This window comes from Phyllopteryx taeniolatus, chromosome 14 (genome assembly GCF_024500385.1).
Source record: "Phyllopteryx taeniolatus isolate TA_2022b chromosome 14, UOR_Ptae_1.2, whole genome shotgun sequence".
NCBI classification, from domain to species: Eukaryota; Metazoa; Chordata; class Actinopteri; order Syngnathiformes; family Syngnathidae; genus Phyllopteryx; species Phyllopteryx taeniolatus.
Genome location: NC_084515.1, coordinates 14,314,201 through 14,331,368, shown reverse-complemented (window position 1 = coordinate 14,331,368; position 17,168 = coordinate 14,314,201). Strand labels below are relative to the sequence as shown.

The following is a 17,168-nucleotide window of genomic DNA, read 5'->3' as shown; positions in this document are numbered from 1 at the left end:
TTAAACAACTTTTGTGAGTCTTCAGCAAATCTCGAAAGGTTCTATGCATGAAGTTCTGTCTGATTAAAGATGCTTACTTTTCCCAAAATGTTCGGTTCCAACTCCGATTTGTTTGTATGACTTTGGGAGTATTAGAGATTTCAGCAAATCTTGTGAGACCTGGAAAAATCTCGTGAGACTTCTGCAAATTTTGACAGGTCCTATCCATAAAGTTCTGTGCGACGATCGCAAATACTTCCCCCAAGATTTTCAGCTGAACACCAATTTGTACGACTTCAGGGATATTCTAAACTACTGCAAATCTCGTGAGACTTCTACAGATCTTGGAAGGCTCTATCAGTTACATTTTTGCAAAACATTTCAATGAGCTCTGATTTTGCGACTAAGCTGTCGCGACTTAAGCAAATCTCCTATGACATCTTGGGAGGATCTATCAGTGATGCCATCAGTTCTTGTGAAACTTCAGCCATTCTTGGAATAATCTGTCAATGTTGTTCTGTGCGACTTTAAAGGCGTATTTATCTCAAAAGTTACATTTGAACTCGCGGCTCATGTTGTGAGTTGATGCACAACAATGTGCAGAGTGAAGAGCAGCTGTCGGACGTCTTTTCAAGAGCCCCGACCTCCTTCAGACTGCAAGACTGCTGAGAGGCAATTTGAGTGTTGTGCTCAGAGAGCCCTGTTGTGTTTTGTTCTCTCTTGAGTCCTGTTTCCCCCTCCATTCAAATTGTTTCATGTCTTCTCTTCTTCTTTTTGTTTTGTTTTGTTTTGACTTTGTAGTTATAGTAAAACATCCAGCACAGGCTTGGGCCAATTAAATGCCCCACAGGCAATAAGACTGGTGATTTTTTTTATTTACTTATATTTTGCTCTTTATTGTCATTCTGACCTGTGAAGATAATTAATTTGATGCTTTATGATGAAGAAAAAACATTTTACTTTACTCTAAATTTTAGGGATGCACCGAAAATTTTCGTTGTTCGTCCGAAACAAAACGGCCGAAACAGGATGCTGTCGATATATGTGCTGAACAAAAGTATTAGTAAAGAGAGCATTTGGCATCATGAAGTGCTTTAATGCTAATTCTTTCAATTAAGGTGCGCTCTCCACGTTTTAGCGTTTTCAACAGGAACGAGGAATTTCAAAGTGAACTCATCTTTACAGTGTATACAGTACAGGAGGGTGGGCGATGAATTTTCCAAACGGACCAAATGAGAAACTGGAATGCTTGTCGAGGGTCGCTCCAACATGCTAACCTCAGCTGCATATTGTCTAGATATGTTTTTTTAACATCAAAATTGACGGATAACACTAGCTAACACTAACAATTCGACTTAACTTTAAGCTACTAACTATGGTTCTTGCCCTCAAAATTCCAACAGACTTTAGTCACTTTAGTGACATCAGATGTCATTTGCGTTGCAATGGCATTCTGATGGGGCTTTTGTTTCATTTTAATGTCACTTTTAAGTCATTCAAATCCATAACCCAGAGAGGGAGCTGCAAGTGGTAGAGGGCGGGGGGGGGGGGCTCCCAACTCGAAAGTTGTGGGTACGTTCCTGAGCCGCTGTGACTATGTCGACGTGTCCTTGAGTTGCTCCTGATGCCGTGTCGTCGAGACTTGTGTGAAAGTGCTTTGTGTTATCTTGAAAGTAGAAAAGTGCGACACAAGTGAAAGCCCATTTTAACCCTCATTTTGTTGCAAATTTTCTCATGCCGTTTTGTTACTCTGGTTGGAAACCAGAAAAAGTGTTTGGTTTTCAAGTCCTGTTAGGTCATAAAAGTTAATTGGCTGCCGTGTGAATAATTCTTTTAATTCGCAGCACACGCGCTGCATTCATTTGTCTTGGCGCGCGAGAAGATTACAGAGGAGGAGATCGGATGTTGGAGACGCTTTCGTCCGCTTTCTCCTTGTGGTTTCACGTCCTTAACTAGCTGCTGCTCCTCGCTCCCTTCCTTCTTCCTCCAGGTGGACACTTGATTAGGTACCCCTGCTCAGTGCAACGGCTGCATCCAACATTCTACTTTGACAAAGATAATAATGCTCCATTTTGATTGTGATATTAATTTAACAATTGTATAAAAACATAGGATTATTATTATTTTTTCCATATTTTTGTATTTCTTTTATACGACACTAATTTAACTAGATGTTTTTACGTTTTACACGTTTCTATATTGTGGGAATATCCCATGTTTATTATTTTGTAATTAATATTTGTAATTGTTGTCGTAAAATATTATTATTATTATTATAGGAACATTACAACAGCTTTCCCATGGGCTGGAAAAAGGAGTTCAGAAGATTCACAGAGATTCTCCAATCCCATCCATCCATCCATCCATTTTCTGAGCCGCTTGTCCTCACTAGGGTCGCGGGCGTGCCGGAGCCTATCCCAGCTGTCATCGGGCAGGAGGCGGGGTACACCCTGAACTGGTTGCCAGCCAATCGCAGGGCACATCGAAACAAACAACCATTCGCACTCACAGTCATGCCTACGGGCAATTTAGAGTCTCCAATTAATGCATGTTTTTGGGATGTGGGAGGAAACCGGAGTGCCCGGAGAAAACCCACGCAGGCACGGGGAGAACATGCAAACTCCACACAGGCGGGGACGGGGATTGAACCCCGCACCTCAGAACTGTGAGGCTGACGCTCTAACCAGTCGGCCACCGTGCCGCTATTCTCCAATCCCATTAAAGAAAAAAAACACTGCATATAAACAATATTACTTGATAATATTATATTTCCCCTACAGTCAATTAAGTAAATGTAGTTAATGTCCATTTCACAGTTAGTCGGTCTCCTTCGCTTACTTTTGGTGTCTGCTGTTGTCGTTGACATTTTGTCAAGTGCACGTGAGGGATACGGGGATGCGCACGGTAAACCGGGGAGCCCCGACTTCTCCTTGCTTTAATGAACAGCGAAAGGTCAAGGCCGTGCCGAGCGCGGCCGAGCGTGGCCGAGCATCTGATTCATGTCGTCTCGACGACAGCGTGTCTTACACTCGCTCACTCGCTCGGGAAGTAAAAAGAATGGCGGCGTTTCATCCACATCGTAATGCATGCATAAGTCACGCGCTGGGGGTGACGGCGGTTACATAACGGAGGGCTCGTTTGGCTTGATGGGATTAGCGCAAAAAGCCGCAAACGAAATCAAAACCGCAGGAAACGATAACTTCAGTCCCAAAAGATGCCCAACATGTTGAAAACAATCCGATTGGCTGGTGACCAGTCAAGGGTGTACCCCGCTTTTCTCAAATCATGTGCGTCTACTTCATGTTCTTCAGGACCAACATTTTAAATTGTCTTCACTTTTAATAACTGAGAAATTGCAAGCATTTTAAAATAAGAAAGTTAGGAGTGACACCAGGCAGGCGGATGCTTTTAGCATTTGGACCATTTTCAACTGTACAAAAAACAAGCCGATGCACAAAAACTGGGAAAAAAAACTGGCATATTGGTTTTATGACCAACAAATGACTTGATTCTTTCGCAACGTGACCCAATTGCTTCAGAATTACATTTCCACCCCTCTCCCCCCCCTCCAATCCCTTCCATACTCCCCCCTCCTCACACAATTACTGTCATGATTTTGTTCTCACGACAGGCATGTAATCCTCGGGGATGGGCATTCAAAGAAAGTCTCATACAAATGAAACAATATCCTGGCGTATTCTGGTCAAATTGTGAATTTTGGCGTCTCGAACAGGACCCCCTCAATCCCTAAAAACACACTCAGTAGCGACCCCTGGAAGCTTACATGAAAAAGTCTCAAGGACCCATGACTGAAATTAAACAGGAAGTCGTCCACTCAGTTGAGGGTGACCAGTCCAGGGCGTAGTCCACAGTTTGCCCGAAGTCAGTTTGGACCGTGAACATGATCAGTGGTATAGAAAATAATGTAGATGGATAATTTACTTTAAATACTTTTGTACAGATAGCTGGTGATACTAGTTCTGTGGTTTGCCACCTCAATTATCTGCAATGTGGTGTTCTATAAAAAAAAGTAAACAAAAAAAAAATGTCCGGGTGTTTTAGCGACCGAACATCTGAGCTAGCAACCGTCCATTGCTTCCATATGTCCCACCGTGCTGTGCCGAGGGCTTTGGGGGAGATGAACTCGCCTCCAGCAAGATGTGCTCCGGACGATCAGGTGTTGCTTGGCTGATGCATTTTTGATAAAGAAAGACTCAAGGCGAGGGGGGGGGGGGGGGGGTGATAGACAGCGCCTGAGAGAGGAGGGATCTGCATGTGGAAAATGTTTTCTTTATCCAGTTTTTTAATATATATATATATATATAATAACGTCTCCTCAAGCTCAGTCATAAGCCATAAACCTGAAAACGTTTTTTTTGAAATCCGCAATGTCCCCGCTCGGATGAGACAAAATCTCATCTTCCGCATGAGATGAGGACATACAATAAGCCCGAAGGCTCTGCTGAAAACATCTGTGAAACACACACAGAGTAGCGACTTACTGGCCACAACATTAGGTACACTGGCACGGTTGAATGACGACTAATCAAGATGATAATGCAATTGTTTTTATTCAACAGTCTGTTTAGAATTGTAGGTTTTTTTTTGGGAATTTGGAAGGAACCCGGAGTACCTGGACAAAACTCATGCAACAACAGGGGGAACATGCAAACTCCACACTGGAAGGTGTGGAGATTCGAAGTCGGAACCTGTAACTGCGAGGCAGACAGGCTAATCAACCAAGCACTGTGCGGCCAGTAAAAAACATTGAAAACAACAATTACAAAAAAAAACATAATCTGCACTTTGTGATAAAAGCTATCCACACAAAATGTCTGTTCGCATGTATGCAAAAGAAAAACTACAAAAAAATGCAAGGATTTACAGTGAGGTTTTTTAAAACCCGTTTTGAAGGAGCGACCTTGTCTCGTGCAAAGTAACTTTACTGCGGGGCCAACACTGACAACATTTTATGACGATTGCGAACAAGGAACAACTAGCGTGAAGAAAACAGCCAACACCCGTAACGTAAAAGGCCTTTAACATAGTTGAAGTTTAGTGGATTAAAAAAATCTTTGTTTCTTGATTTTCTTGAACGTGTTGCGCCTCACCAAAGTGCTGACCAAGCGGAAGGGCACTTACTCATGTTGCACTTTGCTAGTTTTTGCATCGACTATGGAGATCAGCAAAAAAAAAAAAAAAAAGGTCACCATAACCTCATCAGTATTGACTTTATTGTGAAATGCGCCACTATTGAGGCAAACAGTCTCAATGTACGAGGCTACGTTTTGTCTCTTTCGAGATAAAATCCTCGACTTTGGCTCCCAGCATATGTTGGACCAACATTATGAAATATGTACCGCCACAAATGAGCAGTCTGTCCACTGCTACATCTGTAGCCCAATTAAAATTTCAAGATACAGATGTTTTACAGGTGCTGGCAGTTTTATGTTGGCCCCGCAGTGGAAGCGGGCTCTGGTCTCCTGGTAACAGTTCAGAATGTGGGAGACATTGCTTTATTGCAGAAGGAAGCATATTTGGTCCATTTGCTTGGTTTATACAGATAGTGCTTTTTTTTTTCCTGTCAAGGTTGCGCTCATACCGTGTCGCGTGTTCGGGTTGTTTTGTTGACCTACGACTACGGATTTGTTAAGAAAACCTTGGGTTTTCTTTCAGAATCAATACCTTCTATGGCACGATATACTACAAAATACTCAAATGTGGGTCCTCAGATGACATTTCTCTGGAAGTAATGTGATTTGTCTTGAAATGAGTTTATATCATGTTTTACAAATGAGTACATGCCAATGAATGTCCAGCAAAACAAACATTTTATATATAAAAAAAAAATTAAAAAAAATGGAAAAAGCAGAATTTTCTCATTTTTGCGGAGCACTGTACATGTACAGTGTAATAAATAATCTGTACATTCCTGGTAGTTTACGTTGCGGTTAGGGAAGCTGTAACACAAGGCATTTTAGTTCTTAAATGAAATTAGTAGGACAACCGAAGTGATACACACCTTCACTTCTCTTTGCTCTGGACCCTGTTTTAAAAAAGTAAGGGGCAGTGTCTTTTTTTATGAAGCATGTTATGTATTAGCTCTAGAATTGTCCAACCATTGATTTAATGAGTAATTAGAAGTGTCACTGTACAGGTCAGTGTGTACGCATACGTGCGTGGCTTAATCATTGAGATTATATAGATATGCTACTGGCAGGATCATCCAGGTAGCCTCCGGGACCTCCGGGTCGTAGGAGGTCAGGGTCAGGCGGGCGACGGGTTGCGCGGTGTCGTGACGGGAGCGCAGCTGGTTCAGCCGGAGCCGAATTGGCTCGAAAATGTCGCTTGCCGGATGACCCGCAGCCGCATTTAGTTCATTATTCATTTTGCAGAGTGTAATTTGCAGTCGGCTCAAAGGGTTGTCATCCGTGTTTACCCTAATTTATCTCGGTATATGTCAGCCTGGTGAAGTGGTGTCGGTGTAGTGGCATCGGAGCATTTTTGTGAGTAGAGGCATGAGTACAAACTCACAGTATCAGCCATGTATTTCCAGTTTAAAGTTATTCAGATAAAAAAGGAAACTCAGATTAAAAAATATATCGTATCGCATCATAAATAGTAATAATAATATTGGGTTGGGTTGCGGTTTTTCTATGACGAGTTCCAGTTTCATTCTTATTATAATCGTTCTTTGTGTTATTGGATGATATGTATGTATTAAACAAAAAATGTCTTTAAAGGATACCAATTGCGCATTTTTTTTTCTAAACTTAAAACAGTTGCCGGATGTCCTCATAACATGCCCGTGACATGCTTTTGTCAAAATGCCCCAAATATCAGGAATTACAGCACACGTTACAGTATTTTTTCTAGCCTTGTTGAACGACTGTTTAAGTGGTGCCGTGTCAAAGAACAGCTTTCGTTGCCATGACAACCAGGCTCTGCAATAGCGGGGTTGCCGCGAGGCGAGCGGCTATTGCCAATGTGAAGAAAAACGTGAGTGCCCACAAAGACAGTAACGGTTTCATTTTCATCCTTGGAGGCAGCGCTTCATCACCGAGCCGCCGCATTACCATTGTCAATTTGAGCAGCTAATCCGTGTAAGTGGCGCATGCAGCGGACACATCGCAATGCACAACTTGCACAACACGCCTTCGTGTCGACATCTTCGCCAAATATTTAGGTATGAGCTTGCTATCCGAAGCTAGCGCTAATCTATGCTAATGCTGCAGCTCTGCTTACCTTTTGCCTTTGACATGATAGCCAAAAGGTAAATTGACATACCATGTGAAAAAATCCCATTACATAACTAATTAGTAAGACGTGTCGTTCCAGCTCTTTATCTTATTTCTTTATTTTTTTTTGCACTGGTGATCACATTCGCGTGCGTGCGTGTGCGCGTACGCGTGTTTTGGCTTGGGATAAAATATCGCAGCTGCGCGTGAGGCATCTATTACATTTACGTGACAGGAGCAGAAATGATGAGAGAACTGCGTGAAACATTTCCCTTCCGACGCTCCTTCAACTTGAATTAAACTCTCCAATTTAAAGCCTCGACCCGAGCGACTGCACTCCACTGATTTTATTCGCACACGCATACACACCTACACACGCACACAGATTTCCAGAGTATATACAGTATACGTGCCCCATCTCTAAATTATTTTCGCCTTCCGAGTTCTGCTGCGACACATCTCTTCCTCGACATGACATTGCACTTAAGTTTTAGAGGATACAAGCCGTCGAGCGAGTCGCCGCCGTAATTGTGTCAGCGGCAACGTCACAACGGAGCCCGGCCGAGTTATTTAAATGTAAATTCCGCGGCTGCGTAAAAGGCGATAAAGTTAAACACTCGAGAGCCCATCTTTATTCCTACATGTATTCGTAACTGTGCAGTTAAAAAAAAAACAAAAAAACAAAAAAAAAACACAAAGCTTCATATTTGCTTCTTCAACTTAAATTTCTTTTTTGACATTAAAATTCAACACTTTGGGAGCATAATGTGGCGAATGCACTTAATTTGGTAGATATAACAAGGTCCAATACAACTGCTGTATCACAAAATCAGCGATAATTATGCTCACTTTAGATTGACGCTGGTAGAAAGGTGTTCATTTAATAATGTCTTTATAATTGTAGTGTTTGTACAGCTGCCCGGAATCATGCTGAGGACTCTTCCGAATATTTTAGCATAATTGCCTCAGTGGTTTTGGCGTATTTGGGGAAAACAAACTCAACAAACGACAACTTTGCAGGTTACTATGACATGGATGACTGAGAATCTACCCAAAACCAAACATTTTTTTTCTTTGCAGATTTTTCATTGGTATGTTGACAATAAGTTCAAAATGACAAAGACAATTATGCTATATTGGGCTAACAATATTTTAATTCTCTCAAGTGGCTAAACAAGGTAACCGAACGGTCGAAGCAATTTGATTTCCAATGTAAATGCGTTTTGCATTCGGCTACTGGATGCCTTCTGCCTCAAGGTTCATTTCCATATGGATGTATATGGTAATACCTTGGAGTTTCATTAAAAAGTCTACGCAGTGGAGAAAAAAGACCTTTTATTCCGAGAAATGGACCCTTTGGATAATTTGACTCACAGGCAGTCCATTATAAGATCCTTTACTCTACTTTTAAACCCACATTACTTTCAGTCACTCTAAATTTGACAGAGTACATTTCCTGCACCGCTTTCAAACAATATACTGTAGCGTTACTATCGCATTATGAAGTTATTGTGTGAATGCTTTGAATCGTCAAAAAATTGTTAGTGATGGACGGGCACCATATTTCCTCAAAGGTGAAGTTAAAGAACAAAATGTGAGTGTTAGGAGGTGAATTATGATATATATTTTTTGGGGGGTTGGGGGGGTTCCAAGGTTATGGCAAGACATGCAAACGTCACACAGGAAGGCTTGAAAAGATTCGAACTCAGAACCTCAGAACTGCAAGGCGGATGTTCGAACAACTATGAAATGTATGAATCTATAAATAGGACTGACTGAATGTCTACTCTCAATTTTAGATGACTCTCAAGATGAAAACAAGAGTACAAAAAGTACAAGTAACTCGAGAATTCACTCCTTGTAATTCTCCGCTGACCTTTTAGTGGGTTTAATAACAGGTTTATAATGCAGCTCATGTAAGGAATAAACCGAAATGGCAACAAATATAAGGTGCTGGGGGGGGGGAACAACAGCACATCAGTGATAGGTTTTCTATCTGCAATAGTATCTTCTGAGTCATTCCACCTTATCTGCGAGATCTTATTATTATGCTTTCTTTGCCACTTGCATGGCTGGCCACGTTTTACGCAATGAGGATTCAACTTTGTTTGGGCGAAACATTAAATTCTCCTCCTGCACAGTCTACTAGCGCTGTATATTGATAAAGATAATATTGCAAATTTTGACAGTGGTCGTTTAACATTGTTTTTTTTTATTTTTTTTACTGTGGTTATGAAACCGCAGCGCATCCACCTCTGAGAGCTGGTTTCTCGTGTTTGTAGGGCAAAGTCAAGGTGTTTTTAAAGTTTAATTTTCAACCTTCCATAATTGTGGAAAATACTACAAATTGTAATTGTTTTGAACACATTGTACAATATTGAAATAAGAGCCAAGGGAGATTTAAAGGAACATAAATTCTTTTTATTCTTTTTTTGTTTTGACATTATAGAGTTTGATATAATATTTCAAGGAACATAAAATCCAATGGATAATTAAAGGAACCTAAATGTTTTGTATTATTATATATTTATAATATATTCTTTTTTCATCATCATTATAGTTATGGAATTTTATTCATATAAATTATTTAAAAAAGCATAAAAGGTGAGGGAGAGGTAAAGGAACAAATTACAATTATAATAATTATTGAATTATTATTATTTATTTATTGCTATTTACATTAAATTCCATGATTCTTTTAATTATTTAAAGGAACATAAAGGCTTTGGGAGGATTAATGGAACTCAAATTATTATGTATTTCAGATACTGTATATTTATGCATTATATTTAATAGATTTAAAGGAGCTTAAATATTTGGATTTATTTTTGTTCTTTATGTGCCAATAATAATTCTTATATTATTTATAAATTATCTGAAGGAACATATATTGAGAGGAGAATTAAAGGTAATAAGTAAGTAAGTCATTTTACATTTTACAAGAGAAATATTTCGTCAAATTTGTGAAGGAGTTAGTTTACGCTGTAATGCAGTTAATAAAAAATTCAAGCACTTGACTGACTTAAAAAAGAATTGCAAGCCCCGTGGGATAATTAGTCTTGTTTTTATATTTTCTCCGTCTTTTTTTGTATTCAGCTTGAATCACAGTTTTTTTGCATTGGATCTCAATTAGATTGCGTAAGTGTACCTAATGTGTGTTGCATCTCTAGTAGCACTTCTCTGCAATGAATGATGACACACGCACGGACCGCTTCATCACTAGGACCTCTGAAGAAGTTGTTTTCACTGTAGTACATTTAATGGTCTCATTTCTCCACCATGTTTTTAATGAAGAAGTTTCTCCTGCTGAGAGACAAACAAGTCAGCAGTGTGGAATTTGGAAAATCAGACAAGCTCATTTTTTACCTTACACGGACGGCTTCCAGTCCTCAAAAACAACAATAACTGCGGGGATACCATTGTTCTCATCCTCTTTTTGTCGAGGAGGAATCAGTTCCACTGACCTTTTTGTGTCTGTAAGTAGAATAGCTAAAAGAGTAATGAATGGGAAGTGAAGACGGGCTTTGTGTGGCAAATTAGATTTTAGATGTGGAGGAGGACGGTTGGGGAAAGGTTTTTCACTTTTATAATTGCTTTTACCAATACCATAGCACTGATTTTAATTAGGTCCATGTATTTAAATGACAAAACGGATCCGATTTATAACAGGATTGGCCGCTTAAATGAAAATAATATATTTCTAAGCTTTATTTCAATTATTTTGATACAGAACACGGTAAATAGCAGGACACATACAGGTAGCAGAATGTCCCCAAAAACTGAACTTGGAACTTAGAAGGAACAACCAATTTAGTTTTGGTGAGGATCCGGATAAAGGATACAGGAATCTATTTTGATCCTGCTCAGGGTCACGGGGAGCTGTTGCCTATCCCAGCTGACTTTTGGCAAAAGGTGGACTGTTCGCCAGTCAGTCACAGGGCACGTATAAGACACTGCCACTGAGTGAGAACTGAGCTGAATCTTTATTTCGGTAACATGGGAAATATTGCCACACACCCTTAGCTCTGGACGCTGAGGTACAGTATTATGCTCCACAATCTCAATTTTGCTGCAGTGGTCCGTTTTCATCCTGCTTTTCCAAGTAAATACAGGAGGTCCTCATGTTAATTGTCTCAGTCTGACTGATGTGCATTAACAAGTGAGATTCTATTCTAGTTTAATTCGACTTCATGGCATTTTTTTCTCTCCCCGTTTAGGTGCCTGAGACTACCATCCATCCATCTACCATCTACATCGCCAAGATCCCAGACAGCATCAGTCACCAACGGGATGACTTGTTGGCGGGATTTTGTGACAATGTTTTCGATTATCTGAATGGCCACCAGCTGCCGGAAGAGCATGAACACATATCACATTGCCTTATATCTGAGCTCATCATCGTTGGCCGAGCGCTCTCTGGGTTAAGGTCTGTCTGGGATCAATGCCGATCAAGTTGTTTTAGATCCGCGGTCATGCAGGGAGGCGTCAGTTTGCCACCAAACTGGCAGCTCTTGGCTTTCATTGGAGCCCCTCTGTCGACCCCAGAGATCCCATGACCAATGCAAATACGTAAGTGTTAGTGGTGAACTGGATGTACTTTAGAATTCTATCCAGTACATTGGGATATCGATCACGGCGCCATCGCGATGAGCGCATGATTGCAGCCGCGCCACGCCATCCTCGTCGTGGCCGGTGGTCGCCCCCCACTCGTCGTCCTCGGCCATGACCCGGCTGATGTTGGGCCGAACTCTGGAGCGCATCTGCAAGGGCGTCCTGTTGCTCTGCCTGCTCCACTTCCTCATCATGATGATCCTCTACTTCGACGTCTACTCGCAGCGCTTCGACATCTTCAGCCGCTTCAACAACGGACGCAACGGCTCCCGGAACAACGCCAGTGGACATCATTTTTACTTCTACAACATATCCAGGGCCAACGCCACCGTGGCTAGCTACCTGGCCACAGGTGAGCAGGCGGGGCCCACCGCACAGCCCCGTGCCAATCGGACGCCTTCGCCCAAGCCCCTGCCGCCGTGTCCTGAGAACCCCCCCGGCCTCGGTGAGTCCACCTCTCCAAGAATTCCCTACACCTTGTCAGCTGACCAAGCATTGTTTGCAGTTTCTTAATTGTACTCCAAAAGGTCTTTTTTTTTTTTTCGTTTTTGGAAAATATATTGTCAATATCAACTACAATAGGAGTCAACAGTAATTCCAAATTGCATGGAGTTCCAAACTCATCCGCAATAGGTGAAAATCTGCAATATAGAGACCATATAAAAAAAGAAAAACAGCTGGTTTTACCCCTCCCACACACTTTAACCACATTTAATCTTTTTGAAAATAATATTTACAACCCAAAAAATGTGCAATGTGGAATTTGCCCAAAATGGTGGCTTCAAATAAGTATGGCCCACTTCATGTTCAATTTTGGGCATGGGTGCTAAAAAAACCTTTTCGTGTGTCCTGTTATGACAGACATGTCCAACCATTTTAGTGTCAGCGGCAAATTTTTTGTAGCTTTCCAGGGGGCGCTACTGAGTGAAATTTGAGGAGGTTCACCAGGATCCATGTGCTTATAAAAAATGGAAGTGTTCTGGCAGGGATTTATCATTTCCACTTGTGAAGAGTTGATTAGAGTTATGAACAGCCAAGTGGAGACACCTTAATTTCTTCTCCCTTTTAAGCTGCAAGGTCCTTTTGTTCCCTTTTTTTTTTTAGATTTTGGAAATACATAAGCCCTTCCAGTCTTTTTCCAATTAGCAAGTGTAGTTTTTCTGGCCGGCCCGCAACATAAACTGGATTTGATATCAAGCGTAGTGCTGTTTCGTACTCGCAGCGAGACATCACAGCAGCATAAAAAATACGCTTGCCAAAAATAGTGTTTTCATTGATGATAGCAACATGAGCAGCATGTGGAATCAAAAAATGTTTGATTATGTTTACTCTGGATTTAGCTGGTTTTCTTTCATACTTGACATTGGTATCAAAAGACGCCAGGGGTGTGTTTTCTGTGAGCAGCGCGGATAGGGTTCTTTTCTTTTTTGTAAGCGGCGCGCATCAGACAACCGGCGGGGGGCCGTGAAAGGCATGGCTTACCTCGCCAGACATCACCTGCTGCTCTTTTCTTTTGCCGCCACGTCCGCATCCGGCAAGCGTGTTCCTACAGCCCGCCGCGTTGATGCAGACGTTTGCGCAGTAAACATATATTTCTGCAAACATGTGACTCAAGGTTCAATACATTGATTGTGACACTGTAATCAAGATACTTTTGCATTCTCGAACCCTCGGTGCACTACTGGTTACAGTTCTCCACCACGGACTAATCGTTCTTTTTCAAAACAAGAGTCATATTGGTTTTGAAGGACGATTGTCTTCAGGTAAGTTCATACTAGTGATCACTCATAACTGCCGCTGTGAGTGAGAGGAACAGGTTCCTTGTCACCTAGCCTATTATCATACGATTCGGGCAAGAACCCTGATGATTTTGAAATCGTCGTCAATATCCTCTGGCTCTGGTCAAAGTCGTACAGTGTGTTTAACATGTCACAATGTTTATTTTTCATTTTAGAATGTTATTTAGAATGTATTGTTTTGTTTCATTGAGTTCCGACCAAGAAATTTGAATGGACAAGACTCATTCCACAAGTGATGTTATACAGTAGAAGAGCATTCAGACTTTTAACTTCACATATCACTGCGCCTCACAGGTGTTTTAACCCATTAATTTGGCCGAGATCAACGGTCAGTGGTTCGCTAACGTTAGTGCCCGGGTTACGCCAAACGATTCTATCAGCTTCAGTGGATGGATGCCAATAAGCACGCCAAAAAATGAAAAAGGCATGTCAGTTACAGTTCCTTGTGTTTGGAATGAACACAGCTAATCCGTGCGTTCCATCTACTTTCGACACAACCGGCATTTTGCAGTTTTTTATTGGGCATTAAGGTAAAAAATAGCAGCTGTTGTTCAGCTTTTTCGATGGCGTGGAAGATGGGCAACTTGGAGCGTAGACTAGCTCCTGTAGCTACTTAGCACTGCCAGTTGATTGTGCGAAAAAAACTTGATGATTTAATGTTTTCTGATAATGTTGATATAAATATGCAGAAAGCTAGTTGGCCCTGATTGTGAGGTTTGTTGAATGGTTGGCGAAACACGCTAAATAAGTCATATCCCTGTTAAATTTGTCAAGCTACAGTGTGTCATTCAGGCTTATTTTGTTATTGTTTGGATGACCAAGCTTAATAAATAACCTATACATTGATAGTGCCTTTTGAAGGTAGTTTATTTAATTTTAAGTTGGTTAAATAGAGAAAAAAGAAATGTATCTGATATGATTAAGACACAAGTAGCCAATTAAAACCAACAAAAACATGACTTAATTGCATAAGAATGTCAAGTCGTAGCTCCATAATAAACATCTATTTTAAAAGAAAAAATATATTTAAAAAAATCTTGGACTATTGTTAAGCAAATGGAAAACATGTTTTGCATGTTGCTCTTTTTAAAAAATCTGATAATACGCGTGCACTTTGCTTTCTTGCAAACTATACTATAGGTGTTAATGAGCTTCAGAATCCTCTTTGCTTTCTCAACTAATTGCTCGTGCGCTTCGCGACCCGTGCTGAGAAGGATAAGCCGTCAGCTGAAGAGGGCTCGGCACTCCCTAACTGTTTGGGCTGCCAGGGACTCGAGATATGTTGGTATTCATGGCAGGCCCAGGTGTGCTCTTGCAGCTCATCTCGGTCTTCGTACTGTGTGAGATGATGAGAGAGAGGGTTTGTTTTTTTGGAAGGATGGTGGAAAAGTCATAGACGGTGGGAGAGAAGAGGAAGGAAGTGCAGGTGGAGAGGTGAGGGGGTGGGCTGGTTGGGACTCAGGGGGCCATACACACACACTGCACACACACATTCAGGCACACACACACACTACATAATGGGTGGATGCAAGCCACTCATGGAAGCAGCACCTGTCAGCTGGTGTTCTCCTGCAGCCAAGTGTGTGTGTTTCTGCCTCTGTGTGTGTGTGTCTGTGTGTAAACGTGTGTTTTCTGCGTGGTGGGTGCAAGTGAGCATGAGTGTGCAAATCAGCTTTTGAAACTTTGGCAATAAAGTCTTGTGAATGAACAAGTGGGAAAAATACAGACGTTTGCGCCATATTTCCAGGTGTTTGTTTCCTACATGGGGTGACTCATTTTTGAATAATAACACACAATATTGTAAGTATTTCAGGAAAAGCAGAGTTTAAAGCAACATAGAAATGACTATTATTATGGATGGAAATTAGGTATCCGCCGGTAGCACCTTTTTTGAAACCATGTATGAGTACAAGAACATTTGCATACAAGCCTATACTGTGTACGGATACTTTATAAGGCCATTACGTCTCACAGTTGTGATGAAAATGTGTTTTATTGTAACCAAATAATGTTCAAAAACACAAAGCTTTCTTAAAAATTGCACAAATTTGAGTGAAATTTAGAGTAACGTCTTGTCATTACTGACATTACAACATCCAACTGCATGTTTTTCTAACAGTCTTTCCACACATTTCACCTGTAATGTGGCTTGTAACACAAAGCATTTCAGTTAGAGTATGTGGTGTCTCCGTCTGAACACTAGGGAGCGCTATGTAAAATGAGTAACTAAATAAGAGGCAAAGAAGAAATAAGAGACAAAGAAATAATGTGGAGTCTGGTAGATATAAACAAGTAGGAATATAGATGCCATCTTACCTCTGTGTGTTACGTACAAAATAAAGCGATTGAAATACAAAACTGGTTCTTGAGAAGTTATAAAATGAAATTGTGAAAGAACAACTGAAGTGATGCTTTATTGTTAAAGTATCCCAACACGACTGACATGACTCCTGCCCAGAAGGTATATCATGCTGGTGAAGTGGTATTAGTGTGTAGTATTGGTGCCCTTTTATTAATACTGTACAGACGTACAGTATCGGCATTGATACCGATACCAGTATCGGTGCATCCCTAATGGAAATGGCACACACAATATTATGCACCGACCGCCCCACCACATCTAATCCCATTTAGACATCACACTTAAATTGACCTGTGAGACTGCTTTCATGCCAGTATGTGCTGCTGTTTTGATTAGTAAAAGTGTTCAAATACACTCCGCAATTAGCTCTTGAAAGAAATCCTTTTTATTTTTACAATTAAATAAGCAGTTCCCAGCTGTCTTAATAAAGCTCTTTAATTTACTTCATGTAAACAAGTGTCTATTCGGTAGTTGCAGTTTATCTGTTTTTTTTTTCTTTCTTGGTGGGAAAATAATCTGTTATATATATATATATATATATATATATATATATATATATATATATATATATATATATATATATATTAAGCGGGTGACGAAAGTGGTGAGTATTTTGGACAAGGTATTGGAGGGTTTTTAAGGAATCACTGTAATTAAGAGTTATGTCCTTTGATTAATACGTTTGGACACACTTTCATTCATCTGAGATACTGTATACAAGCCTCAGTGGATGCTGCTGTTTTTGCTAGCGTAGAGTAAATATGCGCTCAGATATCAGCTCTGCACTGCAGCTTTGCTTAGCTTTTGGCTTTGACATGATAATGCGTCTCTGAAGCCCGAATGTCATTCGAAAGTGGCAGATATTTGCCTAGCTGTCAAATCATGGACAGAGAAACTTAGTGTGCGGGCAATATTATGTAAATTTGCTTTCTTTGTATCATTCCTTATCAATCTCAATTATGCACACAGACGCACACATACAAATGTCAAACCTAATTAGCTTATCTGTCTCCGAGTGTATTGGAAGAACAGCATAATCTTGAGCCTCCTTATCAAATGACACGTTAAGTTTGATGCTGTCGTTATCAAAACACAAATTTCATTGTAACGTTACAAATGCTTATATAAGCTCTTTTCAAACCCATAAAGTTGAGATTCTAGTTAACCCTCACTATATCT

At 40.7% G+C, this 17,168-nt stretch overlaps 1 protein-coding gene across 3 annotated transcripts in view; it reads left to right on the top strand.

Annotated features, from left to right (window-relative positions):
* The window catches only part of b4galt2 (UDP-Gal:betaGlcNAc beta 1,4- galactosyltransferase, polypeptide 2), an 81,097-nt gene that overhangs the window by 4,768 nt on the left and 59,161 nt on the right, over positions 1-17,168 (top strand). For 2 of the 3 annotated variants that reach the window (XM_061797664.1, XM_061797662.1), the window contains exon 2: positions 11,435-12,273. In XM_061797664.1, the coding sequence (XP_061653648.1) occupies positions 11,940-12,273 (334 nt within the window). In that variant the 5' untranslated portion in view covers positions 11,435-11,939. Of the gene's footprint in view, positions 1-1,823; positions 1,986-11,434; positions 12,274-17,168 lie in introns of all 3 variants that reach the window. The other variant, XM_061797663.1, reaches the window with a different exon arrangement.